The sequence below is a fragment of the Mustela putorius genome, unplaced genomic scaffold, assembly GCF_011764305.1.
Source record: "Mustela putorius furo isolate JIRA1106 unplaced genomic scaffold, ASM1176430v1.1 tig00003983_pilon_pilon_pilon, whole genome shotgun sequence".
NCBI lineage: Eukaryota > Metazoa > Chordata > Mammalia > Carnivora > Mustelidae > Mustela > Mustela putorius.
The window spans coordinates 6,194,798-6,215,538 of record NW_025422123.1 but is presented as its reverse complement, the minus strand read 5'-3'; the positions used below and the strand labels follow the sequence as shown (position 1 = coordinate 6,215,538).

Here is a 20,741-nt window from a genome sequence, read left to right as displayed (position 1 = left end):
ATTAGATCTGAAAGACCAAGAGCTCACTGCCTTGACTTGTTTTCAACCTCTTCCTCCCCATCACCTGCCACATTCAGTGTGTCACTGAGAATGACCTGGTCGTCCTCTGCAATGTCAGACAGATCGTGCCCGCCCTATACTCCCTGCCCCTGGCCGCCCCCAGGCCAGGTCCCTGTGGGCACACTCAGATGGCCGCTGCCTTCAAGCTCTCTGCCCACTGCAATTGTTTGAAACACTCTCTTCCCAAGCCCTCTGGCCTATTAAGATAGCCAAACTTTAAACAAATTAACTGCTTGTCACTCACACCATTTCTTCTCACGTGTTAATATGCCAGGACATCTAGGGGTTTTGTTAAAAGGTAGGTCCTGGTCCAGTAAGTCTGGGCTGGGGGCCGAGATTCCGCACTTCTTAACAAACTTCCTGGGGACGCCAGTGCTGCTGATGGACACTTTGAGAAGCAAGGAGCCATGCTAGCTAGCTTGCTTCTTCCGGAGACCTCACCTGCTCCATCAGTCTGGATACTCGGAAGGAGGCCCACAGAATGAACATGATTTGCCCAGCCACACCACGGGCTGGGGACTGTCCTGGCTACAACCAGGGGCCCTGGCTCTTAGCCCAGAGAACCCTTCTCCTTGTCCAGCTGTGTGGTGAGAAAGAGCCACCCTGAATAAAATGAGCATCAGGAGCCAAAAGCAAAAAGAGACTCTTTTGGAGAGTCTGTGAAAACTGTGGGCTTGGACAAGGAGTACTGGTCCTGGCTCGGAGAAATTAAGCTTTTGCAGAGGACAAAGGAGGTGTCATCCTGCAGAGCTGGGGGATAAAGACAGCCCCTGGGAGTCGGGGCACTGGGAGGCACACCACCCCAGAGCCGAGGGAAGTGACCTACAGCCTCCTCCCCGTGCTCCTTGCCCTTCCATCTGCAGAGAAACTGGTGCCCCGATACACATCCTAACCGAGAACATCCCATCTCCTTTCAGGTTTCCAGTAGGTGTCCAGCTGCAGGAACGGAGTACGGATGAAGGAAGGCGCCTTTTCTCACTCAGCCTGGCTTCAGATGTGATCTGCGGGCTGCTGAGAGCTTCTAGTGATTTTGGCTCCAATAGAAGGGGCTGTGTTTCCTTAAGGATGTTGTCCTGGAAGCCACCAGTGAGCCTGGGGCTAGGACTTAGGGTGCTGTCCTTGCTGTGGGTGCTGGAGATAGTGCCAGGATGCTAGGGGTGGGACAGGGGCTTCTACTCACTCTTGTAGTGATGCTTCCCATGGTTGATTATAAACAGTACATTATGAAATAGTAGACATTATGAAATAGTACCATCAGAACGTAGTGGCAGGGGAAGCTCATGCTGGTAGAATAGCAGAGAAAGCTACCTACCAGCCAGCTGCACGAGCCCAGGAATGGCTAGGACAAGCCAGGTAGCAGAATACAACACAGAAGAATACAAAGCATCTTGATGACCAGTCCTGATCTCCCAAACCAAACTTCTACCATCACCCTCATGGCCCGGGTGACCATAGGCAGTGCCTGAATCAGCCGTATCTCCAGAGAGCCACCCAGTAGGGTCCAAGGACATCACTGCACCCCGAGAGCAGGAGACGGCTCCCAAGAGCTCTGCAGAGAGCTTGAGAAGGGGTGGTATGGGCACCTAGGGCCTCACACCCTCACCCAGCCACTTGGGGCTCTGTAGGATTTGGGCTGAAACCTCCCACTCCCACCAGGGAAACAGAGCTGCTAGGGGCTTGCCTCTATGAGCCTTTCCAACACTCCAGGGCCTGGCTGCAGGATACAAGGGGCCCTTGGAGAACCACTGCCTGGCCTGCATCTGGACAGCAGCAGCAAGGTCCCAGGTCAGCTGTAGGTGGGGAGGGGTGTGGAGTCGGGAGAGGAATGGCACCTGCGATGAAGCTAAGTGAATAAAAATGTTCGTCTACCACCCCCACTGTCTCTGTCCTGTGAATACAAGACCTACCACCCCGGAGAGAGTGCTGAGAGAAAATACATATAAGTGGCTTATTTTCTCCCCTTGCCCAGACTGGGTAAAAGGATCATGCAGAAGAAGCTGATGATGACAGTTCAGAGCCAGGCCGCCCATAGAGCCCCTCTAACCCATACCCTCATTGATAATATTAGAAACCTGAAACAAAGTGGAGGGGCTGGCTTCTAAGAGCTAGTTAGTGGCAAGTGTCCCCTCTTTGGGGGGCTTTCCCTGACCCCCTGACAGGAGCCACCACCGTTTCTCTGTTTCATTTTGCCCATCACTACGTGACATATCATCTTTCTCTATTTGCTTATTTCTTTATGGCCTGCCACCTCCCCCCATCCCCCCAAGACTAAATGCTCCATGACAACAGGGACCTGTGTGTCTTGCTCATTGCCGTGTGCCCAGCACAAGCTGGAACCAAATAAATACTCCTTCAATTAATGAGCAGCAGAGTCGGAGCCCAGACCTCCTATTTCTCAGGCTCACATCTGTCCCATGCCTTTATTCTGGCTCTGTGACCAAGGCCCATTGAGGCAGAGTCCAGTCTCCCTGGTCAACTTCCAGCCCTCGTGGTTCTGTGGCACATAGTAAGTCCTCCATAAAGTCTATAGAAGCCGGGAAGATCACATAGAGCCCTTGCAGCATGATCCTCGAATCCTCCCCGAAGCCACAGGGCAGACACGTAGCAAACACACACACTCTCAAGAGTGCAGAGAGCAGCATGGTGTTGGCCAGAGCCCCGCAGAGACAGCCTCAGTGTACCTAGCACACCTGAGGGCCTGCCACCCTCTAGAGCTGGTTAGAGTCTATTGACTTTAGATCTCCTGCTGAGAACTTATCTCCAGGATCCAAAGGCCTTATTGACAGAGATGTGTGGTATGGCCCCACGCAGGGTGTGAACCCACAAAGACAAGGGAGGAAATGAAGAAGAGAGAAAAACAGACAGCTGGGCCATGGCGTCCTGCGGGGAGTCATATACAAAGCATATGCAGCCCCTAGAGAGGGAGCTTCTCTCCAAATTTCCCCTCCCGATGGAGGCTGGCCCTTGGACATGGACACAGGCGTGGCCATAGTGCATCTTCTCCAAAATTTACTGGCCTCTGAAAGGGGAGAAATGGATGCAAGGCTCTGGAAAGACTGTCCAGCAAGCCTGAGTTCACCCCAGGCCAAACTGTGGAGCTTTCCAAACCATCTTCTGGAAAGCAGCCTGGCCAGTGACTCTAGCCCTGTCCCTACTAGAATTCAATTTGCTCTGCTGTTCACTTAATAGGGGATGTGAGGAGGAAGGCGGCTATGATGCTAGGAGGAGGGCTTGCCCAGATCTTACTAAAAGGGATTTTTAGAAGGTAGATAGAGAAACTGGGGTAGATCGAATAGCCAGTCTTAAGGCTTTACCCCCTATAATAAAATTACACATTCAAAGCTTCGCCATGGCCTCACGGCAGCGGGGTCTACTTCCTACCCCTTAAATCTGGGCTTGGTCCTGTGACTTGCCTTGGTCCATGGGATGTTAGCAGACATGCATGATTCAAGTCTTGAGTGCTCAGGCTTGCCTCTCTGCACTCCAGGGATCTGCCTTGAGAAGAACATGCCCGGAATAGGTGCTGCCCCTTCAGCTTCCATCCCAGAACATTTGGAGAGCAGATCCGAGCCCAGCCTACATACTGGAGCCAAGCCCAGCTGACCCATAGCTTGGAGCAGGGCTTCCCGGCCAAGCCTAGCCCAGATGAGCTGAACCCCGGCTGACCCAAACACTCCACTATCAGGAGAATAAACACTTGTGACATAAGGCACTGAGACTTGGGGTGATATGTTATGGAGCATTAACTGTAGCAATGGCTAACAGACACAGATATTGAAAACCAGAATCGATATACGGCTAGACGCAGGACTTCTCAGAGTTCACTGTTTCTTTCCATGCTGCCTACTGAGAGTAAGGACTTGAGAGTTGCACTTGAGAGTAAGCTGTGTATAAAAAAGCAGGACATCACTTAATGGCCATGATAGAGCAACAGGGACCTGACTTACCCTCCTGCTTGAAATAACTTAAGACTAGACAAAATGTATAAAACAATGGAAAAAGGCAGTTACAGGACACGGACCCCAAGGGAAGGGAAACAAGTGAGATAGGTGAGCCCAAGATGGTGGAACTTAGCGGCCCACAGGGCTTGGGCCTCAGTCCAGGAAACGGCCACGAGGGGGCGCCTAGTAGTTTCCTGAGTTGAGGAACTGGTACCAGGGGTCCAGGGAGGCGAAGGTGGCTTCCATTGGCAAGGTGAGGGGCAAGGGATGAGCGAGCCACAGAGAGTGAGAGAGCGGACTGACTCCGAAGATCTTCAGAGCTTACTCTCAGGTCTTCAGCTTACAGCTGGGCCGTGCATGTGGGGGAGGAAATCACTCAGTGCTGGGGAAAGAACCACCAGAAAGGAGCAAGTAGAAAAATTTCCAGAAATAACACAAGCTTGGGAATAGTTGGTGCTCCCAACAGCTGCCATGGAGAAACCTTCTCACAAAAGAGTCATTGAACAGAAATCCCATAAAGGTGCTGCCATGCACTTGGGACCAAATTAGCTGTAGATCAAAGCTCTTCCAGTCCTGCCTAATAAAATCAAAAAAGCAAGCCTCAAGAGAGGCAAACTGTTTTCAGTGAGTTTCCAAACAACACTCAAAAATATTTAAAGGAGGGACTCCTGCATGGCGCAGTCAATTAAATATCTGACTCTTGGTTTTGGCTCAGGTCACGACCTCAGAGTTGTGAGATCAAGCCCCCACATCAGGCTCCAAACTCAGTGAGGGGTCTGCTAAATTTTTTCTCTCCCTCTCACTCTGCTCCTCCCCATGCTCACTCCCTCTCTCAAACAAATAAATCTTTTTTAAAAAAATAATTAAATGAATAAAAAATAATCTAACCCCTAGCAATGTACAAGTGACACCCAGTTAAAAAAAAAAAAAATTACCAAGCATTCATTGAGGCAGAAAGTACAGCCCATAGAAAAACCAGTCAGAAGAATTAGAAACAGCCCCATGAGTGACACAGATAATTGAATTAATAGACAGGGACTTTTTTTTTTTTAATGCAATGGGTATATGTTTAAACTATAGGGAGAAAGATGTACCTTGTAATTCCTTAAATGTAAACATGACTCAATCATCTGGTCATTCTTTTAACAAGGATGTGTCAGCCACTGTGCTAAATTCCAATGACTCAGAGGTGACCAGGACAGAGAAAGTGACAACCATCTTCGAAATTATGTTCTAATTAGGGAGACGGACAACAAATAAGCAAGGGAAACTGAGCTAAGAAAGAGTTGCAAAGGGATAGGGTGGGCCTGGGCTCAATGTCAAGGTGGGTCAGAGTATGAGAGCCAGGGCGGGGTACCAAAAGGAAGGTGGGAGAGTCAGGCTCAGGACTAGAATGGTAGGTAAGGGGTTCAATGATGTGAAGAGGCCTGGGGCTGAGCTGTGGATTTGGAATGTGGAGCATGGCAAAGGGGGCCCTTTGGGGATCTGAGCCATCGAAGATTATGGAGGGAGACTATTTCATGATGTGTGTCCAGGGGTCTACCAGGGCAGCCAGGCAGAGGAGGTGTGGAAAGCTTGGCTGTGAATGTCGGAAGTTGAAAATATCCATATAAAATATGGGAGGAAAAACAGCATTTCTATCTCCAATGTGGCAAGTGGCCACTGACCATGGCCCCCGGTGCTTCTGTCAGTGCAAGGGAGGAAGTAGCAAACTTTTTTAGGGTTAACTGCTCTGTTTGGGTTTCGATGGCCAAGTGCTGGCGAGCAGGCCTAGGCCCGTTTTACGCACACTGAGGGGGAATTCAGAACAACCAGCAAGCAAAAAGCAGGTGAGGCATCCCTCCCTCTCACTTCACTCACTTCCTTGTCTTGAGAAAGCAGCCCTTCCCTAGAGCAGCCCTATACTGCCTGCACTCCATCCCCGGCATGAGATACTAGTGTCATGTCTCCTTGGAAGTATCTTTTGGGTTTGCCTTTTCCATGACTTTCCTTAGAACAAGGCAAGGAGGGACGCCTGGGTGGCTCAGTTGGGTAAGCAGCTGCCTTTGGCTCAGGTCATGATCCCAGCGTCCTGGGATCGAGTCCCACATCGGGCTCCTTGCTCGGCAGGGAGTCTGCTTCTCCCTCTGCCTCTGCCTGCCATTCTGTCTGCCTGTCTTCACGCTCTCTCTCTCTCTGACAAATAAATTAAAAAAAAAAAAGAAGAAACAAGGCAAGGAGATGCCCTTGGCCATGCCTCAGAGTAGCCGACACTTTGAAGTATCTTGCCAGAAAGTTTCTAAATCTTCCAACAGGGTCATCAACAAGGCCCATGTGGGCCTTGTTCCCTTTTCTTCAGGTTATGTTTTTTTAAGATTGGTCGATTGATTGATTGATTGATTGATTTGACAGAGCACAAACAGGGGGAGAGGCAGTCAGAGGGAGAGGGAGAAGCAAGCTCCCCTCAGAGCAGGGAGCCCAGTGGGGGACTTGATTTCGGGACCCTGGGAATATGACTTGAGCTGAAGGCAGACGCTTAACCAACTGAGCCACCCAGGCGTCCCTTTTCAGATCATTCTTGCATGGGGTGGTTGACCAGATGCCCCAAGCTACTCTAGAATTCATGCCTATGGAGGTGTTCTGGGGTCCCTTAAGCAATCCTTCATTCCAGGAGAACAGCCTGGTGAGCAGGTCATTCTACTGAGCGGTGCAGCATTCCGCTCATGACCCTGCTCAAGACCGGGCCACCAGAGTGGTGCTGACCCACTCACTTAAATGACTCTCACGTAGAACAAAGAATCTCCACATGCCCTCAATGGAAAAACCCAGAGCTGTAAGAACAGCTCCACAAACAAATCCATGAGTACCTGCTCTCTGCTCCATTCTGAATCTTCACCAATAAGTCATACCTCACATGGGACAATTTTAATCGAATTGCTTCTAGGAACAGGAGCAGGCCTGGCCTTTCCTGTACTCTCAATTCCTCCATTCACTATGTCTCTCGGGCCCTGGGGAGGCTCCGCTCCTCCCAGCAGCCAGGATGGGCCCTACCTTGGTCAACACTCCACGTCCACACCCTGGTCCATTCTTCCTGGGCTTATTTCTGCTGTTGCTCCAATGCATCTTACAGCTCTGGGTTTTTCCATAGTAGGCAGATGTAGGGAGACACAGGGCAGATGTAGGGAGACACAGGGGTTTCTTAGGGGGTGTGGGAGGGCTTCTTTCATACAGGGTATCTGATGGAGCCCTTACCAATCCCTCTGCCTTGCTCAAATTTAGTGGCCGTCAAGAGAGAGGCATGATCTTCCCACTTCTGTCATCTCCCAAGGGCATTTGTCTGACAAGCTGAACGACTCCAGTTCAGTTCCACGGATGAGCTATTGCCCTGCAGAACTGACAACTATAATGACTCAGGAAAAGAGGCAGAGAACCAAAAGTCTAACAGACCCTGGCAGTGTTCCCTAGCCGCCCCCCGCCCCGGAGGTCCCATGTGAACAGTCCCCATCCACACCAACGGCTTTCCGTCTCAAGTACCCATCTGTCTCTACCCGAAGGTTCTCTTTGGCAGCTCTCTCGGCCCACATGCAGGGCAGACCAGCAGCCCAGGAGTTAGTCTCTCCTAGAATAATCCTAAACTAATGAGTTGGGGAGGGGCTGGTAGATAAACACCCCCAGCTTCCTCGCCTCCCTGTGGGACAACAGAGCTCTGAAGTATGTCCCACACAGTGTCCCAGAGCTCCCCAGCGGCACACCGCGGTCACCTGTTTGATAACTCACCTTATATTGACTGCCCCTGTCTCTCCTCCCCAGTCTCTTGGGATCACCTCCTGGCATCACTTGCCCCATGAACCGCTCACACCCAGATTTTGCGTCAGGGTCTGCTCTGAAGCAAGCCCAAGGTGAACAAGGGCATCTACTTCAAAGTCACGGTAGGGGGCGCTCTTGCAACCAAGCCTTTGGGCTGGTAGCGCCGGAGTCCAGTCCCCAACTTCAACCAAAGCCCTGCTCTTCACGGTGCCACATGCTGGGCCACAGGGAAAGAGTTCATGTGCGAAAGGAGTCCTGCTGCTCCGAAAAAACACAATGGAAAATCTGAACAAGGTCAGTACCAGGTGTGTTTGTTTGTTTTAATCTTTTCCCTCAAATCACCCCTCAGCTTTCTCCCTCCTCTCTGCCGGCCACAGAGCTGGGCCGGGCCTCCCTGCCGTCCCACTCTCTGGCCATGAGAGCAGAGCCCCACACAAACCCACGCTGCCCCTGCCCCCAGACATGATGCTCTCCCGCACCCCTCACTGTGGGGGACATCCACACAGGGGACCTGACCTGCCGCTCTGGCCCCACGGTGCTGCCCGTCCGGTGGGCACAGGGAGGCGGCGTCTGAAACCCGCGCTCCTTTCCTCCCCTTGCCCTTTTCCCCACAGGGGACGTCCCTGGGGCGGGTGGGCCTTATCTTTTCCCTGCAGTTCCGGTTTGGAACGTGCCCTGTCTCGCTCGTGCGGATATGTGCCTATCGAGTGACTCCCCAAGCGAATGCCGATGTTGGTTGGTGGGGTGGTGGCCTGTCCTTTTCCTTATCTCGGGGCTCATTCAGATGGAAAGGGGCCCCAGGCCCAGCTGCTCTGTTTACTCTGCATTCTCTGCCCATTGTACACAAAATTGATCTGAGAGGGGTTTTGTTTTTTTCTTTTTCCTCCAATCTCCTTATTAGTTCAGCCTCAGAAAGTCCCTTATCACTGCCGGATGTCAGGCCACACTCTGCCACCAGGCCTGGCCAGGTCCGGCTCTCCATTAATTGATTTTGCCCTCCCCACTTGGGGAGCACAAATTGGCTCTGCCCATTAGCAGAAACAATTCCCTGAAAGGAATTATAAATCAGGCCCCGCGTCCACCCATCCCTCACAGCGCTGTGTGCCCATGTGGGGAGGTGTCAGGCAGGGAGACGGAGCGCTTGAGGGCCAGGGCAGGTCCCCGCGGTCATGCAGCTTCTCCCCGAAACCAGATGGAGGGAGGTCTCAGCCGACAGAAGGAGTGCCTTAAAAAGGTCCCAGCACAGAGGGTTCAACGAGCAACAAGTGTGCGCTGACTGAGTACGGGGACAGAGAAAGGGGCCTTGAAGGCCTCTTGACTTGACCCCCATCCACCGGTTCTGCCATTCCGTTAACCACCCTTTGGCTCTGTGGCCTTAGGGTTTTCCTAACGACCCAGTAAACTGGCAGTGCTCCTGGGAAGGATTCTATCTAAATTCCCGTCAGGTCTCTGGATGTGCGAAAAGTGAACATGAAGACAGGACCCAGGGTGCAGGAGCGAGGAGCGGAGAACATCAGAAGGGAAGGCCAAGAGGCCGGGCAAGGGGAGACAACATTGCTGGTGCACAGGAGGCCCCCAGTAGGTAGGCTGCAAGTGAATGGACTGTCTTGCTCCCGATGAACCTGCCCAGGACCAGAGGCAGCAGGAGGAGGGGAGCGGGTGCTCCAGGGAGGACTGATCCAGACCTCCCTCCACCCCCAAAACATCAGAGACCTACCTCTGGCCCCCTGCACCCACCCTTTTCTCCCACACAGGTAGTCCACGCTCTTCCCCTTCATTTCCTTCCACCCGAGAACCACCACCATTCCCCTTGGACTGTGTCCAGGACCGTCGAGGCCGCTCAGGCTACAGGGGATGATGCTAAGACCTGCCTGAGATCCCCCAGACATCCACAGATGAGCTTTCTAAATGATACAGGAGAGAATGCGTCACGCGTTGAGCTTCTCTAGGGCAATAAAATGGGATTTGATTATTCCATGGTCTTGCAGGTGTAACTACAACCCTAGCTTCACGTCAGGAATTATTAGCAAGTCTGTAATGACGGGATGTGGCCAATACCTTGTCATCCCATTTCTCCAGACCAGAAAGAAAAGTCCTGACACTTCCTTCCTCCTCGAAGATGAGCCCACGTCCCTGGCATGGTGCTGTCTGGGAAAGCCCTGGGTGCAGAGGAGTGTCGTACAGGAGAGCTTGAGATCCCCCAGGTGGCTTTGGGGAACCCAGAACATGTAGAATGGCAGAGAAGGCAGCTGCCAGGCTGGGCCGGGCCCCACCTAAACCCCGGGATGGATGAGGTGCTCCAGAGGACATGGAGGACACCACGGCCTGCCCTCGGCACCAGTTACAGCGCTGAGATGTCCCCATGCTTAGCCTCCACATCCTGCCCTCACCTCGGCTCCCTGGGATTTATTGTGCCGGTTCGGGCCTCAGAGCAGATTAAGACGATATGACACTCCCGCTCTCCTGATCATCCCTGTACTTGGGATGGTAAAATTCTCCCCTTGGCTTTTACTTCCTACCATCTCTCTCTTCCCCTCCCTCGCCCTGGACATACATGGCCACCATCTCTGCCTCCCCATAGCCCCTTCCAAGGGACCCATGTCCGTGTGCGGCCCCCACACCCCTGGCTGGGGCAGAGAGGCTGAAGGTAGTGCCCGACACAAGGATGGCCGGACGCATGTGAAGTGGCCCACGTGAAAAGGCTCCCTCAGACCCTTGGCCTCTCACCACAGAGGACCTGAGGCAAAGAGTAGCAAGAGGAAGAACAGGGGACACAGCACTGTTCGCTGTCCGCTGTTCACACACAAATCCTGCTCTCAGGGCTGCTCCCAGAGACCCCGATGAAGAGCCTGGGGAGCAGGTTTATCATGATGGGTTGGACGGATCACGCTCCATTGCCTGGAGCTGACATGTACACACACACGTGGGGCTGTGTTAGCTGGGAGGGAGGGAAAGGGTGCGGGCGGAGGCTGGTGTTGTCCACTGCCCCAGCTCATCAGACAAAACGTGAGCAGGGAACTTGATTCTCACACAGGGCCAGTACGAAGATACAACGGTGCGGCTGCTTGGGGAGAACAGTCTGGCACTTCTCAGAAAGTTCGAGTGACCCCACACCAGTACTCCACTCCTGGAGACATGAAAACATACATCCTCACAAACACTTGTCCACGAATATTCGTGGCAGCATCATTCATAAGAGCTGAGAAGTAGAAACAACTCAAATATCTATCCGCTGACACATGGATAAATAAAATTCTCTTCTCTGTGCTACGGAAAAGGACACAGCTCTAAAGAAGGATGAAGTGCCGAGATGCGTGCCATGGCACGGATGCACCTTGAAAACACCAAACCAAGGGGCCAGACACAAGAAGCCCCGTATGGTATCACAGCACGTCTATGAAATGTCCACAACAGAGAAACCCAGACAGAAAGCAGATGGATGGCCGCCTGAGGCTGAGGGGGCAAGCTGGGTGGACGGGGAGGATAGCTAAGAGGGGACAGGGAATTGGGGACATAGCATGATTCTGAACATACTAAAAGCCATCCAACGGTATACTTTAAAAGTGTGAATGAAGGGCACGTGGGTGGCTCAGTCTGTTAAGCGTCTGCCTCCGGCTCAGGTCATGATCCCAGGGTCCTGGAATCAAGTCCCACATCCAGCTCCTTGCTCAGTGGGGAGACTGCTTCTCCCTCTTCATCTGCCCTTCCCCCTCCTCATACTCTCTCTCTCTCTCTCAAATAAATAATAAAATCTTTTTAAAAAATAATACACGTGGGGCGCCTGGGTGGCTCAGTGGGTTAAGCCTCTGCCTTCGCCTCAGGTCATGATCTCAGAATCCTGGGATCGAGTCCTGCATCGGGCTCTCTGCTCAGCGGGGAGCCTGCTTCCTCCTCTCCCTCTGCCTGCCTCTCTGCCTGCTTGTGATCTCTCTCTGTCAAATAAGTAAATAAAATATATAAAAAAAATACACGTGTGAATGATACAGTATGTGAATTATATCTCAATAAAGCTATTGCAAATACACACACAAGCAAAGAAGAGAAAAAGAGGAAAACACCCTCAATTCCACTCCCCTGGGAGAATCCTGTGAACATCTCAGGTCAGGATAGACTTCGAGCTTCTTTTTTGTTCATGCATACATCTTGCCGTTGTGGTATGCTCTGAAGGCAACCTGCTGAAGAACTTCAGGCACGGAAAACCATCAGCAAAAGCTATGAAGCAAGTGGGTCCAACTGCTTAGGGACATCAACCCCAATACCGCTCCTGATGGAGGCTGTTATGTGTCTATTTGCTTTGCCCTGATTTGTCATCGAGTTTACTTACCCTCGGGTTTCCCCAATAGGCAGGTCAATCCTCCCAGCCCCATTCTGTAGCCAGGGCAACTGAGCACAAGGCTGAGTCACACCCATCCCGATTTATTTTTTTGTAAGGTTTTATTTATTTAGTTAGTTAGTTAGTTATTTGAGAAAGAGAGACAGCATGAGTGGGAGGGGCAAAGGGGAGAGAGAAATAGAATCTCAAGCAGATTCCACACTGAAGAGGGACCCCGATGTGAGGCTCGATCCCAGGACCCTGAGAGCATGACCTGAGCTGAAACTAAGAGTCAGATGCTCAAATGACTGAGCAATCCAGGTGCCCTTCCCCCACCAACAAACATCCTGATTTCTTCCCAGCTTGGGGCCTGAAGCATTATGGATGAAAAACTGGGGGCTGCGGAGGGCACCCCTTCAGACCAGGGCAGAACAAGGGGGAAGCATTTGATTTGGTCCAGAAGTACCCATCCAACCTAGAGGCCAACAACAAGGCAAGATGACCTCAGGAGGACCCTATAGGTCTCTTTGAGGGTCCATGCCACTGACTTGTGCTCTGTATGGTGGAAAAAAAAAAAAAAAAGGCTGGTTGGGGGTGACAGGCCTGTTTGCACTGGAGGCACTTAGCGCAGCCAAGCTGAGCCGCACTGTTCAAACAGACTCCCCGGCCTTTAGACAGCTGTGCTGAGGAGGACGAGAAGAGCAACGCAGGCAGGAGGCTGGACGCAGGTCCCTACGCACGTTCCACCTCTCCTCCCACAGGCAGCCCCCCAGGCCCCAGCAGCGTCCTGGCCACACCATGCCCCGAGCCGGGCTCTGCAGCTGCTGGGGAGGCCGGGTGCTGCCCCTGCTGCTGGCCTATGTCTGCTACCTGCTGCTCGGCGCCACTGTCTTCCAGCTGCTGGAGAAGCAGGCGGAGGCTCAGTCCAGAGACCAGTTCCAGTTTGAGAAGCTGCGCTTCCTGGAGAACTACACCTGCCTGGACCAGCGGGCCCTGGAGCAGTTTGTACAGGTGAAGGGGAGAGGCTGGTATGGGATGGCGGGCATAGTGCAGGTTCTCACAGCAGGTCCAGAGCTGCCCCCCAGGGGCCGGTGCCCTGTTCAGACGCAGAGCATGCCGGCTGAGCCCTGGGCTGGGTTCTGGCCCCAGGTCCAGAACCAGATTGCCATGCCGCATTGAGCCAGCTGCTTCCACCCGCTGGCCCCAAACGTCCTCCTCTGCAAGGTGAGGAGAATGACCTCACGTGAGCTGCAGACGTTTACAGCAAATCAAAAGCACCTTTTTAAGCTGACACTCGCGGCATAAACGTGAACTACGTGTCAGTGTTATCAACATCACCAATTTCCTTCTCCCACACTCTGCCCTTCCCCTCTCCCAACGGCACAGCTGCTAATCCTGCTGTCCTCTCCCTGCTCACACCCGTGAGGGCTGACAAAGATGGATGGGGAGCCGGGGCCAGGGAGACAGCCCCAGCAAGATGTCCTTAGGGGGAGGTCTCTGGTGGCAGAGCTGTTCCCTCCACCTGACCTGGGCCCCTTCTGCTTCCCTGCACAAACTCTGGGGCCCCAGCACCCTCTCATCAAGAAGCAAGGCAAAATCACAATGAACGCCTTGGAGACCAGGGGGCCCCGTGAATGACAATACGTACCACGAAGGAACAAGCCGAGTGCAGAGTCATCACAAAGACAAATGACACTTAGTGGGCTTGCCAAAAACAGTGGGGAAGACGGGCATCCTGATGGGGTCAGAGCAGTCAAGATGCATCCTCTGGAGTCGAGCATTTTGTATGTGTTTCCTCATAACAACCTATTACCATCACTGTCTCCAGTCGGCAGGTGGAAACTGAGGCAGAGAGGGGCGGAGTGTTGGCAAGACTGCAGGGTGAGTGATAGAGACAGATCTCACCCTAGGCCAGATGCTCTTACCATACAAATTAGCATAAGAGCGGGGTTGGGGGCCGGTAGAATAGGGCCTAGAGCAGCGGTTCCTCAAGTGTGACCGCATCACATGGGAGAGTCCTTTGGAAATGCCAGCAATGGCACCTGGCCCCAGACCCTTGGAATCAGCAGCTCTGGGGGCAGCCCAGCAACCTGTCCTTCATCAGTCCTCCATACCATGCCCATACCCTCAAGATGGAGATGAGATGACATAGAAGATGATGGGTTGGCTGAGTGGTCAGAGAGAACGTTCTGGAGATGTGAGACCCCTGTCCATGTCTTGCTCCCAGGAAATGAGGATTCTTTGCTCTCCGGCAGTATAGGCCTGGGGCCATGGCACCCCTGTGGGGCTGAGAAGGGCTCTGGAGCCTCCCAAGACCTCAGGGGATAAGGCAGAAGCCCCGGAGTCCATGACACCTCCTCCTCCCTCAGCCTAGGGTTAGAGGCGAAACCCAGGAGCCAGAGGGTGCTAGAAGGATCGGAAGCCGGGATCTAACTAGCTCTGTAAACAGAGGTGGGAGACAACAGGCTTGATGGTAGCCCCAGCTGCTGATTAATGACACCCCGCTCTGGCCTCCTCAGGGGAACCAGGATACCCCTGTCCTCAGCTTCCTGGGGAGGGAGCGTCAGTTGCCAGGGATGCCCGGTTGACAGGAAGAATGCTGGTCTAGAATTCCAGAACACATATTACTGGTACAATCACGAGAGGAAAACGCTGTTAGCAGCACCAGAAGCTGTATTAGAGACTCCTCCATAGGGAAAAGGCCTGGCCCGGTGTCACAGGACTCATGTCTGACTTTCCCAACTACATGTGGATTCTTAGAGAAAAATGGAAGGTTGCACTGGGGGCCCCACCCTCAGTACCCTCACCAAATCAAGGCCTCTTCCTCAGTAGGATGGAGATCTTCAGGTTGGCCGTGGGAGACAGCTGGGCCCAGGGCAAATGCTGCTCCCAAGGGGGAGGGTCTCCAGGGAGCTAGCGTGTTCCAGAATGTTCCTTCCTGGCCTCTCGGGGTGTGTGGGAAAGGGAGGGAGACCAAAGTCCACATTCGAAGAGAGCAGTTCTGCCAAAGTGAAGAAAAGCAGACAGCCTGTGTCATGACTCCCAGACTGGCCCAGCCTACCAGGGCCACCCCACCCTGGCAGGGAGCACGCTCGTGCAGCCAGTGGGGAAAAGGTTCTCACGGGAACTAGAGGCTGGAGTTGCCCTTCCCCCACTGCCTCCTCCTGCTTTGGGGGCTCTATCAAGTGGAAAGGCGGTGCTGCTGCCTGGGACAATGCACGGTGACAGGATGGGACTGGGGGACAGACTGGAGAGGGACCCCTAACCATCTCCAAGAGGCCTGGGCCTAGGGACGCAGGGGCTTTGGTTGAGCCCACAAGCGTTCAGGTTGTGTAACACACTCAACACATATGCACACACATGCAACTTGGAGAACCCATGCACGTCGCAGGCATACAACACACCACCCAGAAACATTGCTACACACCCAACCTTTGCCCAGGCCTCTGATGGAATGTCCCTTACCCGTAGTCCCAGGCTGGGAGTCAGTAGGGGGCAGCAAAGAGCAAAGCCGCCCCCACACCTGGAAGTTCGGAGAACATAGGATTCTAGGTCTCCATCATACACCCTGTTGGGAGGGCAGACCCATGGTTTTCCTGTGGTCCCCCAAACCCCACATTGCCCAGTAAGCCCTTCTGGAAGCATCTGACCTGAAGTCGTCCCATTGTCCTCACAACACACCTACACCTCACCCTCTTGGCCATTGGCAGCATCTCCCACGTGGCCCACCCCATAACCACCCTCTGCCTCCATAGGCCCCGTCTCCCCTTCCCCAGCCCATGTTTACAGCTCAAGTGGCAGTCAGCCCTGGCCCATGGAACAAGCCGTGGATTTGGAATCCAATGACCCTTGACAAGTCATTTATTTAGCTACTCAGCCAGAGCCCTGGTTTCCTTTCCCACAAAATGGAAGCAAGAGCCTCTAAGAATATCATTAAATGAGATAACAGGAAAGCACCCTGCTTGTCCACCAGCTGATGCCTCTGCTGCCTCCACCTCCGACCCCATCCCAACCTCCCCTCCCCCGCCACAACAGGTCATCATGGAAGCCTGGGTGAAAGGTGTGAACCCCAAGGGCAACTCCACCAACCCCAGCAACTGGGACTTTGGCAGCAGCTTCTTCTTCGCAGGCACAGTTGTCACCACCATAGGTAAAGGGTTGGGATGGGAAAGGGCTTCCCCAAAGCCCCTGTCTTGGTTTGGGTTCCCCAGAGCAGAGGCTGAGACCAGGATATGGTTTGTCTAAGAGATGATGCCAGGAAGCATGAGCAGAGAGGTAGGAAGGCTGGGCAGGAGAGGAGAAAATGCAGCAAAGTTCGCATTGAAGTGCAGGGTCCCAGGGAGGGCCACTGGCCTCACTCCCACCTGGACCCTCTCAGAGGCCAGGCAGAGTTCAGCCTCAGAATGGTGCCCATGAGGGGCGAGGAAGCAGGGCTATTTACCTACCAGCTCCTGCCCTCGCCGGATGAGAGCTGATCCCAGATCAGCTCGGAACTTGCCCATACACCCAGCATACTCTCAGGTAGAGAGAAATGCAGGGACTCGGGATTCAGAGCCACCTGTGTATATAGAAACCGCGCCCCTCCCCCGAGCTGCAGGGGATGCCCCAGGTGTTCTGACGGGACAGGCCACCCAACAGCACCTGCCTAGCACCTACCCCCTCACCTAGAAAACCCACACCACCTCTCCCAAGGAAACCCCAGACCTCCCATATCCAAGGCCTCCCCATCCTTTCAATTAAGTTCAATTCCACTCACCTTCCTTGACCTCAGGGGATAACTGTAGCAGAAGGAGTCGGGGGTCGGTAGGGAGGGTACAGACTTGGATCAGATCCAGGCTCAGCCCTCAAGGAGCTTCTAATCCAAGGAAGAAGAATGAGATAAGCACACAAAAAACAATAGTACAAGGCAAAGTAGATAATTAGAGAGGAATGACACAAAGCACTATAAGGAATAACTCCTAGTAGGGAAGAAGATGGTGGCAGTTAAGAGGGCCTCCTAGAGACAGAGTCCTTGGAGATGTGCCTTTCAAACACAAGCAGATTTTTTTTTTAAGATTTTATTTATTTATTTGACAGAGAGAGATCACAGGCAGGCAGAGAGAGAGGAAGGGAAGCAGGCTCCCTGCTGAGCAGACAGTCCGATGCGGGGCTCGATCCCAGGACTCTGGGATTATGACCTGAACCGAAGGCAGAGGCTTTAACCCACTGAGCCACCCAGGTGCCCCCACAAGCAGAATTCTTACAAAGAGAGATCATTCTAGTGGGGTGGGGGGTGGGTGGCGGCAGAGAGAATGTTCTTAGGAACAGAGGAGCTTCCCCTCCACCCCCAGAGGTAGTGGAACACCACTCTGCTCGAGTCTGTGGGGGAGGCTATTCTGAACTCTCCTCCATATTTGCACACTCCTCCTCCCCCTGCAGGATATGGTAACCTGGCACCCAGCACGGAGGCAGGCCAGGTCTTCTGCGTCTTCTACGCCCTGGTGGGCATCCCACTCAACGTGGTCTTCCTCAACCACCTGGGCGCAGGCCTGCATGGCCACCTGGCTACCCTGGAGAGATGGGAGGAGCAGCCCAGGCGCTCCCAGGTAGGGCCCCTTCCCACTTCCAGCCCTGCCACAATGGGATCAGTTGCAGGTTGACACCAAGATACAGTTTGACAGGCAAGGTCTTAAGGGTCGATGCCTGTGGAAGAAAGGGCCCTGCAGAGGGAGAAGGTGAATTGTGATTGGGCTGGAATGAAGACTTGGACAGCCCCCACCCCTGGAGTTCAGCATTGTATGTGTGGCCATTGGAGTTGGCCCCACAGGGGGCTGAATTGGCCAGGGGTTTATTCCCTGGTGTCCATCAGGCACATCCTGGGAAGGGTGTGCCCTTAAGCCAGGCAGTCCTCTGTAGCCAAGGGCCACCTCCGAAGAACTGAGAGCTGGAGGCCACTGGTTGAAGGTTGGTCAACAAGGCTTTCTTTGCAGGGGGATCTGGGTGGCACATCCTTGCGGTCATCACAGAGCTCCAGCACCTCCCCTTGTGGCTGAAAATAAGCTCCAGGCCACCCAGCACACCCCCAGGGCCCACCAGCTTGGCCAGCATGCAAAGCCAGGCGCATGAAGGAAAGCCAAGGTGCAGAGGAGTCTGGGATAGTTCAGATCAGAGTCCCCGTGGGCCTATCCAAGTGTGATCTCTAGGCCCAGAGGAGTCTCCAGATTCCAGCCTGATCCACTAATGAAATCCCTCTGAGCAAATATTTCCCCGGCCTGGGCAAGAGCGCACACACACAGTACAACCCCTACCCCAAAAAGGTCTGCAGGCAAGGAGGGGACATAGCTGTGGTCTAGCTCCACTCCCAGATTTGTGTCCGCCCACTCCCCCCCCCACACACAAATACACAGCCCTGGGGTCTTCCAAGTAGACTGAGAGGCAGACTCTCTCTCTCCCAGCTGCTGCAGATCCTTGGCCTGGCTCTGTTCCTGACCCTGGGGACGCTGGTCATTCTCATCTTCCCGCCCATGGTCTTCAGCCATGTGGAGGGCTGGAGCTTTGGGGAAGGCTTCTACTTCGCCTTCATCACTCTCAGCACCATTGGCTTCGGGGACTATGTTGTTGGTGAGAACAAGGCGGTCACATAGCTCAGGGTGGGGGCCACGGGGATTCAGGGGATGGTAACCATTGAGCATCAGATCGTCCCTGGGTATCCGGGGGAGACCAGCGGTTGGTGAGGCTGCTGAGGATTCTAACAGCCTTAGACATCTGCGGCCTGGGACACATGGCCCTTTCCCCAGGGGAACCCCACTACAGACCCTTGTTATGGAGAGACTGGCGGGGACCCCTATGGAACCTGGGGCGATGGGAATTGTGCCTTCGGATCCCTGGCATGTATCATGTCTCGTTCCCTACCAGGCACAGACCCCAGCAAGCATTACATCTCCGTGTACCGGAGCCTGGCCGCCCTTTGGATCCTCCTGGGCCTGGCATGGCTGGCGCTGATCCTCCCACTAGGCCCTCTGCTTCTGCACAGGTGCTCCCAGCTCTGGCTGCTCAGCAGGGGACTCAGCCTCAAGGACCGGGGAGCCCCAGAGATGGATGGGCTCCCCAGACCTCAGAAGATCCCCATCTCTGCGTGAGGTCTCCAGGGGCTTCAGGAGCCCTTCCCACTTCCCCAACCCTTGTATGCCTTCCGGACTTCCTGTTCTGTGTCCTTTCCCACTCTCTTCCTAGCCAGGGCTGGTCTCAGGAGCTCTCCAGAGAGCAAAGGAGACGGGTTGCCCAAGCAAGTCACTGCAAGGAGATGTGGGACAGGATGAAGGACAGATGTGTGTGGAGTGAGACGTGCATTGTTGTCCCAAAGCTCCTCCCCCAAACATGACCTGGCAAAGTCGAATCCAGATATGGGTCACTCTGGCCAAGTCCCCATCACGCCCTACCTGCATTTCCCCCCACCCACCCACCCAGGAGACTTAATCCAGTACAGCAGACAAAGGGTGACTTTATTTTCACCTCACGTGATACATGCACAATGAGCATCTGCCTGCACGTCCGGCAGAGTGCCAGGCTCTGGGGGCACAACAGTAAAAGATCTCACTCTCTGTGTGTGTTTGATCCAGTGGAAAGACTAGACAAGCAGAGACGCCCCGACCCAGTGCCCCAAATGGGGTAGGGGGTGTATGACAAGAGCCCATAGGAATGGCTGGCAGGGACCATCAAGGAGAGAGGCTGGGCAGGGACTTTGGAGCACCTTCTGCAAACACAGTATCTGCCCTCAGGAAGCCAGCAGCTGCTTCTCCAACCTGCCAGCGCCCCTTGCCTAGAGGTCTGGAGCCAGCCGTCCTTCAACAAGGAGGAGCTCTTGGATGTTCCACCTACCTTCCGGAGTATGGCCTCCCCTGACTCCTCAGGGCACCCCTTAGCCTCATCACCCCTTCTGAGTGCCTGTCCTAAGAGCTTTCCAAACACAGCCTGGGAAAACAGGGAGCCAGCAGATCCCAAGAGATCTCCAGGAAACGAGCTCCGTGGAGGACTGGCCTCCTTCGGGAATGTGCTCTGCAACCCTGACCTTTCTCCTGCCAGACTGTGACATCTCTGGCCAGAAGGAGAGGAGAGATTGAGACCAGTCCATCTAAAGCCCAACTTCATCAAGGACTCCAACCTCTGCCCCTACATCTGCCACCAAGGAAGGTCCATAAGTGTCCAGGGGCTCTGGACAGGACTGAGGCAAGGCTGTGACATAGAGAAGGCTCCAGGTGGGACACACAGGGAAGGATCTACAGCAGCAAGAGAGACCCAGATTATAGGGCAGGACTTCCTAATACAGAGAAGAGGCCTGGGAAACGAAGACCCCCAGGGGACTCCTTACATACCTTACATTCCTCCAGGAAGGGAGTAAGGGGGCCTCTTCAGAATCAGGGAACGGACAAGCCCACTAGTGAAGGATCCTCTTGCCTCCCAAGTTCATAGACAAGTGGGGATCAACTGGGGTCCCTCACCTTTGGGTACACAACAGAAAGAAGAGTGTTACAAGAGATCCAGGGAGACTCCACAGGCGGCAAGTCCTTGGTGATAGTTCCAGGGTCCAAGAACTTGGGCTGGGGCCCTAAGGCAATAAACTTGGCTTCTACTTTCTCTTCCTCCAGTGTGCAGTCTCCAGGAGT

At 53.8% G+C, this 20,741-nt stretch overlaps 2 protein-coding genes and 1 long non-coding RNA gene across 8 annotated transcripts in view; 2 read left to right on the top strand and 1 right to left on the bottom strand.

Moving 5' to 3' along the window:
- KIF6 (kinesin family member 6) overlaps positions 1–1,933 on the top strand; it is a 454,418-nt gene extending 452,485 nt beyond the window's left edge. For all 3 annotated transcript variants that reach the window (XM_013062608.2, XM_013062612.2, XM_013062603.2), the window contains one exon: positions 978–1,933. In XM_013062608.2, coding sequence (XP_012918062.1) covers positions 978–988 — 11 coding nt within the window. In that variant the 3' untranslated portion in view covers positions 989–1,933. The remainder of the gene's footprint in view (positions 1–977) is intronic.
- LOC123389509 overlaps positions 1–20,538 on the bottom strand; it is a 38,835-nt gene extending 18,297 nt beyond the window's left edge. For 2 of the 3 annotated variants that reach the window (XR_006604100.1, XR_006604099.1), the window contains exons 1-2: positions 20,451–20,538; positions 16,856–16,954 (exon numbers count right to left, since the gene is read on the bottom strand). This is a non-coding gene — a long non-coding RNA (uncharacterized LOC123389509). Of the gene's footprint in view, positions 1–14,052; positions 15,101–16,855; positions 16,955–20,450 lie in introns of those variants that run through there. The other variant, XR_006604098.1, reaches the window with a different exon arrangement.
- KCNK16 (potassium two pore domain channel subfamily K member 16) lies at positions 12,729–20,712 on the top strand. Of its 2 annotated transcripts, XM_004739981.3 has the most exons (6): positions 12,729–13,110; positions 16,135–16,249; positions 17,518–17,684; positions 18,534–18,699; positions 18,994–19,134; positions 20,298–20,712. In XM_004739981.3, exons 1-6 carry the CDS (start codon positions 12,898–12,900, stop codon positions 20,474–20,476), a joined length of 981 nt encoding a protein of 326 aa, XP_004740038.1. In that variant the 5' UTR covers positions 12,729–12,897; the 3' UTR covers positions 20,477–20,712. The 2 variants fall into 2 exon arrangements, with proteins under 2 accessions (XP_004740038.1, XP_004740039.1); XM_004739982.3 differs by lacking the exon at positions 20,298–20,712 and having other exon boundaries at positions 18,994–19,445.
- Positions 20,713–20,741: the final 29 nt, after the last annotated feature.

Coding starts and splice junctions, on each gene's coding strand:
- KCNK16 (XM_004739981.3), top strand. CDS start 12,898: ATGCCCCGAGCCGGGCTCTGCAGCTGCTGGGGAGGCCGGGTGCTGCCC. Junction 16,250..17,517: donor CACAGTTGTCACCACCATAG/GTAAAGGGTTGG, acceptor CTCCCCCTGCAG/GATATGGTAACCTGGCACCC. Junction 19,135..20,297: donor CTCCCAGCTCTGGCTGCTCA/GCAGGGGACTCA, acceptor GGCTCTGGACAG/GACTGAGGCAAGGCTGTGAC.